The sequence below is a fragment of the Lactuca serriola genome, chromosome 2, assembly GCF_051521515.1.
Source record: "Lactuca serriola cultivar US96UC23 chromosome 2, Lser_US96UC23_V15, whole genome shotgun sequence".
NCBI classification, from domain to species: Eukaryota; Viridiplantae; Streptophyta; class Magnoliopsida; order Asterales; family Asteraceae; genus Lactuca; species Lactuca serriola.
The window spans coordinates 219,631,780-219,642,012 of NC_136409.1; the positions used below are offsets into that span (position 1 = coordinate 219,631,780).

Below are 10,233 nucleotides of genomic sequence, written 5' to 3' on the forward strand. Positions count from 1 at the left end.
TTTAAAAGCATTTTAAACCTTTTAAAAGGACTTGGAACAATTATAGTCCACTGTTTTACAGAAAAATACAGTTTTGACCCTCCAAAACAGGAAATCTCGCATAATGGGCCTCATTGGGCCGAAAATGTCATTTTTAGCCCATTAAGATTGAAATTTATGTTTTTAATCCTCTAAATGAGTAAATTTCCAGAAATTGTTTTATTGAAACTGTTTTGGCACACCTCATCCATCAGAATTCGTGGTATGTCAATTTGGGCCCTTAATTTTGTATTTTTCACATTTTAGGCCCAAAATTTGTGTTTTTAGCCCAAAGAAAATTGTTACTAACTACTTAGCTATTTTCTTGAAACACTTTGTATGTAGAAATATATTTGATGCTAAAATCATTTAACATAAGATATATCTCGGTTTTGAGGGGTTTTATGGCTAGATCCAACATTATAACACACAAAAGCATACATGTAAGCATGGAAATCATACAAGGCATACAAAACACATATAGATCTACACTTTCACTTGTATTCCCCCCCCCCCCACAAAACTCATAAAAACAGAAAATAGGGGGTATGAATCTCACCTTAGGGTGTGATTTTCGGTTTTTGGAAGAAAAGATGGAAGAAAAACTTGGTGATTTTTGGCCTTAGCACCTTTCCTTGGTAGATCTCGAGTTTGAGATGGTTCTAGGATGCAAGATCACGATTTTTGCATAGATTAGGAAGGGATTTTGATAACAAAAAGAATCTAAATCATAGATCCATGCATAATCTTACCTTAGATGAAGAATTTGTGGAAATTTCCTCTTGAATGCTTCCTAAAACTCGAGATTTTTGAGTGGAGAGGGGGGATGTTCTTGAGAGAGTGTGAGAGATTTTTGTGAGTGTGTGTGGGTGTATGGCCGAGAGTGAGAGAGATAGGAAGAAGAGATGTGATCTTTGAAGTGATATGCTCCTAGAAGTATGAGTTGTGCATGGAAACATGTTGGATATTAATGAGGTGGCAAGCAAATAGTCAACTCTTCCATTTCTTCTTGGACTTGGGCCTTGGGCCGAGAATTTGAAAGGGAAAAAGGAAGAATTTGGGCCTTTGCCCCTAAGCCCAATATTAGAGTTAATTTGGGTGAATTTTCTCATAAAAGAATATAGTATGATTTTTCCATTTTTGTTGAACTAGTTTAGGGTATTCATGGATCAAAGCTTTCAATTCATTTCATTCTAGGCCCAATATGGCCCAAAATGTTGAAATAAATTAGTGTGGGTCCAATTAGAGCCCAATTAGGGTTCTAAGCCCATGATAGTCTAATTGGAAGCTTATTGGTCCATTTGGATCCAATAAGGGAGTCCTAGTCCAAAGTGGACTTAAACAAGGACTTCTAGGGTTTCCAATTGTTTGGTGACTATTTGTAGTACTTGTATAATGTATTTGATTGAAGTTTTTGAAGTCATAATCATAGGTGTTACACATGTTCTTAAGTTTTTGATTCACATTAGCTTGAATGTATAGATTACATAACACAAAATTTCCAGTTGTGACACCTTCATTGGATGATATGCAAGAACTATATGCAACACATGAAGAAAGACATGGTTTTCCCTGTATGCTTAGAAGCATTAATTTTACACATTGGAAATGGAGACATTATCCCCAGGCATGGAGAGGGCAGTGTACAAGTAGTCATCATGGAGTGCCTTTGTTGGTATTAGACGTTGTTGCTTCCTGAGATTTGTGGATTTGGCATGATTTTTTCGTGTCTTCGAGTTCCAACAACGACATCAATGTTCTTGATCAATCACCAATATGCAACGATTTGTTGTCAGAAAAGTCACCGGGTGCTCCTTTCATAGTGAACGGAAACAAATATAAGTTTGGGTATTATCTTACAGGTGGAATATATCATGCGTATTCCACATTCTTGAAGTCATTCCCACACTTAGTGGAACCAAGAGAAAAATTCTTCAAGAGAAGACAAGAATCAACATGTAAGGATGTGGAACGTGTTTTTGGAGTTCTAAAGTCGAAGTGGCAAATAGTAGAACATACAGCATGGCCATTTGAGTTAGAAACTCTATGATATATTATGTATGCATGTATCATAATGCATAACATGGTAGTGGAAGATAAATGACGGAATATTGCACACTATATGTCAATGGAGTCCATAAACATTCAATTTGAAACAAGAACAACATAATATTTTCATAGAGTGGTTGATATTCAAGACATACAAAAACACATGCAACTTTGAGAAGACTTTGCGGGTCATATATATGATGGTACCGGTGATAATAAAGAGTGTATCTAGAAAAAAAATTATGTCTTTTTTTGTCTTGTAATGTATTTTCTTCAATTAAAATATTATGGTTTTTAAACAGTATGTTTTATTTAAATAGTATGTTTTTTAAAATTATTTTTTTTAGAATTATTAAAAAAAAAGAGAAACTGAAAAAAATGATGACATGGAAATATTTTGGTGTATAACATGGTGACCATTTCCTACAATAGTGTTATAACATGGAGGGTGATGTGGCATGTGAGGTGACATCTTATTGGTGTTATAACATGGTAAACATACCCACCGGCCTCAATTAGCGTCATGAACACGTGAATAATTTATGTTCCACTAAGCTTCTTCTACGACGTGCTTGATTCTACTTTCTATCCTTGTGACACCTCTTATCCTCTATATCACCTTCGCTTCCTCTTTTATCATACTCTTTAACCATAAATCACCAACTTTCACTTTTCAATCTCAATCAACTTATTACTCGTTACTTAATGTTTTGAAGAAAGAAAGAGAAATCGACATAGATATATAATGTGAGAAAGGGGATAGAAACAATAGTATTAGAAATTCCGGAGGGATATGAAGACCAAAAAAGCTTCAACAACGACGGTGGATGTGTAGGAAACTGGCTTCAACAATAGTAGGGTCGTAGTGGATGGATGGATTCTTTTGGCAACATGATTCCATCTTTTTTCTCTTAAATTTACAGTCTTCAGGTCATTTTGAATCTATATTCGCTTTCTTGCGACATATTTGTCACTTCCCTTTTACAACATCCTTTCGTTTATGGCTTAGTTTTCTTACGTATGTTAGTATGTCTTATAGGTGTTCGATCAAAATTATGTTTGAAGTATTAAATCCTACAGTTTGTTATCTATAGTTTATTATAAACTTATTATTGAATATCATATAAATTGGTCGCATCTGGCCCAAGTATGTATGATCTTGCAGTTGACATAAATGATGAGGTAGAACCAATCGACTTATGGGAGTAAGAAGATGAAACTGTTAGTGTTAGTTAGAGTGTTCAAAGTCATTAATTAATTGGTAATATGTCTAATAATAATATGATCATTTTGTGTTTCCCTCATAACTCAATTAAGCAATAAGGAATTAGGAGAAAATGAGTTATTAATTTATTATGAATTAATAAATTAATTAGAAATTGTTTTGGAATTAACTAAATAGTTTTAATTAATTAAATGGATTGAATATTTATTAATTCATTAATAATTAATTGGAATATTTCAGAACCTTCCAGAATAAAAAAATGGATCGATTTATCTAGTGATAAAAGAATATGGACTAATTCAAATAAGGATAACGATTTTCCTTGGAGATTTAAATTAAACGGGAAACTATAAATGGAGTACTAATAGTCAAACGATGACACTATGTTTTTGTCTCTAGAAATTCATCCACCTCTCCCCTCCCTCTCATATCTATGAAATCTATAACCCTTTTAGGGTTATTGAGATTTTTTTATATATACCCACTGTTAGATGTCATTATATGCATCTTTTCTATTAGTATTTATTAGTATTTTATATCACGTTTTATAGTTTTACATATGTATTACTGTAAATAATGGTCAACTCATATTTTTCACCAGAGTTCGTGTATTGCTCATATTTTTATGTTATTTTCAAGTATTATGAGTAGGGCAATATTCTAGAAGCAGCCTGGATGCATTTTTGGAGCTTAATGACATTAAAACACCTTAGGAAAATAGAAGATGGATTAAAAATATGCCTTTTGGAGCTTAATGTCGTTAAAACACATGAGGAAGATGGAAGATGTATTAAAAACAGTCGAAACTAAAATTTTCGGGTTAGAATTGCGCATTTTTGCAATTACGTGATGGTAGCGAAAAAACACTATCGCAACGAAAAAACACAATCGTGTTTCCATCTCATAAATTTTTCTAACCATTTTTTGGATCATTTGTGGACCTCGAAGTGAAAACACGATCGTGTTTCTATCCCAGGGATTTTATGAAGCTGAAAATTTGATTTTTAGAACCTCAAATGCAAAACATGATCATAATGGTTGTGTTTATGAAAAAACACGATCATGTGTTTGCCCAAAAGGCATAAAAAGGTATCCTACTTCATTAAAAGGCGGTCCGTAACATTTTCTAAATTTTCCATAATTTCAAAAAATTATGTCTGTAAGCCTTGGAATCTCTATCTGACAATACCAACTACCTATAAATACAAGATTTGCAACAAACTAGCCAAAGGATAAGGGATTTAAAAAAGACTATACAAATATATTTTATTCTATATTTATCGTTAATATATACAAATCTTAACAATTGAGGAAAATGATGAATATGGAATAAGTGGGTCGCTATCAACATAAACTTATTGGTTGAGGAACTTGTCACATTGAAGATATTATCAATCATACAGGTGATGAACAAAATGCAACAAATATTGATATTTTTAGTGTTATGAGCATATTTTAGTGTGATTATTATTGTTCTCGTGATAGGTGGGATTCAGATAGTTAACTTAACCATCTGAGACTGAAGATACGGGGTGCACATTCGGAGTGTTAAATGTGAACTCGGGTAAATAGGGGTCTGATGGTAGCGCCCCTGGGTACGGGTTTCTAAGGGGCAGCGCCCCGAAACCAGAACGGATTTCTATATAAAGAAATAGTTCGACCATATATTTTCCCACCAAAAACCCACCGATGACATCATGGTGATGTATGCTTCGGTTATGTCCTAAAACTACTCTTTTGGCGCCATTTTGGTGTAACCACTTTTCGCTCCTTGTATAAATGCAAGGTAATTATTCAAGAAAAGGGTTGATCATTCACACATAAGAAATTGATCATTATCAATCTTTCTATCTCTCAAGAATACATAACATCACAAGGTATTATGTGTTTAAGGTTTAGATTAGGCCTGTAATCCAAATCAGATTTCATGGATTATCCGAGTTCAAAATTCATATATCCCATGCTGTAAGAGACGAAGTACATATTTCAGAAAGTGATATAATCACGATCCAAACAATATCCAAGCATTATTGTTATTTTGAATCTTTATTTTCTAAAAACATGACTTCATTACATAATAATTATCATGATTTTATTAACTAGGTCGGTAATAGGCACCTTCTCACATTCACGATGATGTGGAACGTGTATGCAGGGAATTTGAAGTTGATTTCATGAGCCAACATGATGCTGATACATATTAGAGGATAATCGGGGGGCTAAAATGACTTCAAGTGGTGTTGCTTTGCCTATAGTCAGTCCCAAGCTTTCCGTCATGTCAACAGGTTGGTTTGATGGTTTTTTGAGGACAAACTGTTGAATCAAGCTAGCTAGCGCTAAACTCACAGCCTGGAGGGCAAAAGAAACACCAGGGCACATTCTTCTACCACTACCAAAAGGAAGCAATTCATAATGGTTTCCCTTGACATCAATACCCTTGTGACTAGTCAAGAATCTCTCAGGCCTAAATTCAAGAGGCTCTGACCAAATTTTAGGGTCACGTTGCATCTTATAGAGATTTACCAACAGACGAGTGCCTTTTGGAATATTGTATCCATCAACAATGCAGTCCTCGAGTGACTCATGAGGAACTGAGAGTGGTCCAGCTGGGTATAAGCGGAATGTTTCTTTGATGATGGCATCCAGGTAGACTAAGTTCTTCAAATCCGACTCCTCCACCAGCCTGTCCCTTCCAACATGCTCATCGATTTCATTTTGGGCAGTTTCTAATGCTTTTGGGTTGTTGAGCAACAATGCCAAAGCCCATGTTAATGTCAAAGATGTGGTGTCCACGCCTGCTACTAGGAGTTGCTGCATGCATGCGAAATGGAATTTAGTTTAATTACAACTTATATCTAAAAGATCTTCGAAAAGTACATTCACTTACTTGACATGTGGATTTGATAATTGTATCATGGTCAAACCCCGGGAATGCTTCTTCAGAAGCACCTTGAAGAATGGACATTAGCACATCTATGAAATCTTGGTTGCCTTCATGTTGGAGTGAAGAGTTACTATTCATTTTGTGTTCCTTTAACCACCCGTCAAAGATATCGTCCAAATCTCCCGCTGTCTTCTTCATGGCTTTTATGTATCCACCCACATCGAAACACCTGAGATAAGGGATAAAATCAGAAGCCACAAATGCCCCCATTAACTCGAAGAACTTTTTTACAATGCTCTGAAATCGAACGCCTTCTTCATCCTTTGGCGAAAACCTCTTCCCGGAAATAATTCTAACCATAATGTTTACTACAAAATTTCCAAACCACTGACCCATATCCACCCTCAACACATCTGAACTCTTTACCGAAACATCATATAAATCTGTGATGGATGCTCTAAGTTCTGAAGCTCGAATATGCCCAAGTATTTCAACTCGTCGTTGAGAAAGAACCTCGAGCGTTACCATCTTGCGTATTTGTCGCCAATACTCGCCATATGGAGTAAAGCCGAACATGGCATAATCATAAGCCATGAGTTTTACTGCCTCTGCTTTCGGTCGACTTGCAAAGGCCTTGTCGTTTGTTGTAAAGCACTCCTTAGCTATAGCCCCGTCACTCACCACCAAAGTTTGATGAACACCGAGGTTGATGGTGAAGATAGGGCCATGTTCTTCTACCATGTCACCTAAAACCTTGTGAGGTAGCTCAGGTCCACCTAGAAGATGTAGGTGCCCGATTATAGGCCATCCCCCTTTTGCTTGTGGTGGATTTCGGTTCTTCCCTGTCGTTGCCTTCTTTTTGCCTAGGGTATGGAGTAAGAAAACTAGTACTACAACAGAAGAAAAGATGGATGTAACAATTGTTGAAGACGAGAGATGCAACTCCATCGCTGTGTGAGCGGCTGCAATAATTGTGGAAGACGAGAGATAGAGTTCCAACTCACTGCTTGGTTATGTGTAATTGTATATGTGTGCGCGCAATCCAAAAATATTTAAAATATTGTGAACCATACAAGATTCTTTTTTTAAATTCATTTTTTATCCCTTCTAAGTTACATTTATTTATACATATTCGTTTATTTCTAATATTTAATTAAAAGCTAGAGATTATGTGTAACAGATTATAGTATTACAAAAATTGCTCAATACTTTCAAATTGAAATCAATATCAAGTATATTATAACGTCATCAAATTACAAAATTAATTAAAAAATATTAAGCAAACCAAAAATACAAACAGGAAAGATTTAAATTTGTTATGTTTAATTTGCATAGATTATTTAATATTTACTTAAATCTTTCAGGTATAAATTAAACATATAATCTTTCTTTGTATATCTTGTATCTTTGTAAGTATTATATGGCCATATCCGTTTTCCGTTGTTTTTTGTGGATTTAAAATTTCGAAAAAAAAAATAAAAAGAGTTATTATATTTTTTGAGTAACGATTTATTACAGGTGCTATTATACGTATCTTTTATTCACATAAATTGTCAAATCATGAGGATATATATACACTATTTTACTATGAAGTCGATACACAAACCAATTTAGGAGTACGTATAGAATTACTCTTTAATACCTATATAAATGTGTGTGGAGTTTTAAAAACAAAATACTTAAAATGATGAAGTTTGAGTGTAAAATAAGTAGTAGATGTAAGAAATCAAATTATTATGCAAAAAATGACGAAGGTTACATGTATGGGGTTATAATTGAAAATTAGTAAATAATAAAAATGGGTGGGGGTCGAGAGAACCTCCTTAGAGTCGGAACAATTGTGATATAATCTTAATTAGGTGTTATTTTATGTATTTCTCACTCTATATATTGTCAAATTATAGGGATAACACATACTATGTCATTCACAAGTAGGTATACGAAGCAATTTGAGAAGTACGTATAAAATTATCCAGAAATTTCCTTGAATAACTACAAATTGTTTTCTCTTATTTTGTGGGGACGTGCTTGTATTTAACAAACTCATAAGCTTTGATGTTTGTTTTGCGGTGACGTAATCTATAAATTTTTATTAGGCAAGGACCACTTGTTGTAAAAAAAACAGTATGGGGACATTTTTATAAATTACAGGAACAGTTTTATAATTTATTTTCTATAAAATAACCAAATCCGTCAACATAAGAAAGTATTATGAGGAAAGTGTCAAACCTAAAGAGTATATTATTTAAACACAAACATATGGACCATTTGTGTAAAAAAAAAATATTGCACGTTAACATTTCTGTTAAATTACCTAAACATCTTTTTCAATTTATTTTTCATAAGGGGGCCAAACCTAACATACAAAATTCAACTTTAAGTGGGTGATAATGACATTTTACGAAATAGAGGGGCGTAACGTACCAAAAACCATGGTAGATTTTTTCAAATTCTAAAAGGAATTAAAACTCATTTTCATAAATCCAAACATCGTCAAAATATATGTGTCACAACATGAATCCAAAATCAGAGTATCATAACACAATATCTCTCATAAATCATGAAGATGGTTGGATAGTATGTACAGTTATGTACTTGCCTTTGCATTATCCTCAGAGGTACCTGAAACATTTAAATCCATAACTGTAACATAAATCTTAGTGGGTTCCTTAAAATACCCCACACAACAATACACATACAATGCATGCACAAAAGGCCTACAACAAAAGGTTGGACCGCCCCTTATGCATTCAGCATAAAGTTAGACCACCCCCTTGGCCTTCAACATAGAGTTAAGGTTGGACCGCCCCTTATGCATTCAGCATAAAGTTGGACCACCCCCTTGGCCTTCAGCATAGAGTTGGCCTACAACACACAGTTGGACCGCCCTCAACTCACCCATAATATGACGACATATGCATATAAACACAGACTGACAAACAAGCAATCACATGTAAGTGGAACATACATGCCTATAGTTCACTACAGTATATCAGCATCATAAGAGACAAAGGATATATAATATAGTACAAAGTATAGTGAGAAAACTCACCTCACAACCAAAGTAGACAATCTCTACAGCTTACAGGATGTGAAGGTTGGTACAACAACCACTTAAACATATAAATCAAGGTTAATTCTCACTAGCTTTATGCTTGGATGTGGATAGGAGAGATGGCAGGTCGGTGCTAGAGCCGAGGATTTTGCGTGGATGCACTATACGTATGATGGCATATTTTGTATGTTGAGGAACTCACTAAGTTTTATGTTTTTTTGGATAAAATGTTTTTACAGGTTGTTTGTGTGAAGAGCTCGGCATGACTATACACTCGGATCGAAGATATTATTTCCGTTGTTTTGTAACTCAACTTTGTTAATCATATGGTTTTCATATGATTGGTTGTTACAACATGATTTCAAGTAAAGCATTTTTATTAATTATCCTCTTTTAAATGAAAAATCTATTTTGTAATTTTTGGGACATTACAAAAGTTTTGTGGCTAAAAGTCTAAAATAACAAAGTTTGAAGGCCCAAAGTCTACAACCTAAAAGTATATTTGTAACACTTGAATCCTAGTATATTTCATTATTGCCCTTGTGTTATATTAAAAGTTGCAATATGGACCTTAGCCAATACGCAGGGCATACCAAGTGGTACGCTTAGCGTATAAGCAAAATAGCCAGTACGAGTGGTGTACCAAGGGGTACGCTTAGCGTACTGATGCGAGGATTGGTCGTGACTCCAGACACGTACACGGGGCGTACGTGTAAGTTAATGAAACCTTAATTTAGGGTGTTGCACCCTATATAAACATATTAAGTCATTAGGTTTGGCCTCTTTACCAGCCCCTAAGCCTCCAAAACCCTAGAAATCATCCTTTAGCCTCCATTGTTGTGTTTTGAGCTCATTGTGTGCATTTTGGTGTGTTTTGGTTCATTATCAATAAATAGAAGCTTGGTGCAAGGTGGTGGATCAAGGAAGAGCTTTGTGGATCTTGATTGTTTGCTTCATCTCCAGCTTGTTTGCGGTAAAAAGCTAAGACCTTGCTCATTAGAA

At 34.7% G+C, this 10,233-nt stretch overlaps 1 protein-coding gene across 1 annotated transcript; it reads right to left on the reverse strand.

The window, feature by feature from the left end:
• Positions 1 to 5,192: 5,192 nt before the first annotated feature.
• LOC145088589 (cytochrome P450 CYP82D47-like) lies at positions 5,193 to 7,192 on the reverse strand. Its single transcript, XM_079026960.1, has 2 exons — positions 6,180 to 7,192; positions 5,193 to 6,103 (listed from the first exon to the last, which is right to left on the reverse strand). The coding sequence occupies exons 1-2, from the start codon at positions 7,122 to 7,124 to the stop codon at positions 5,465 to 5,467; spliced, it is 1,584 nt and encodes a 527-aa protein (XP_078883086.1). The 5' UTR covers positions 7,125 to 7,192; the 3' UTR covers positions 5,193 to 5,464.
• Between the last annotated feature and the right edge of the window lie 3,041 nt (positions 7,193 to 10,233).

Excerpts from the sequence above, each read along its gene's own strand:
- LOC145088589 (XM_079026960.1), bottom strand. The coding sequence starts at position 7,124 with ATGGAGTTGCATCTCTCGTCTTCAACAATTGTTACATCCATCTTTTCT. Across the intron at positions 6,104-6,179 it reads TTATCAAATCCACATGTCAA|CAACTCCTAGTAGCAGGCGT; the intron begins GTAAGTGAATGT and ends GCATGCATGCAG.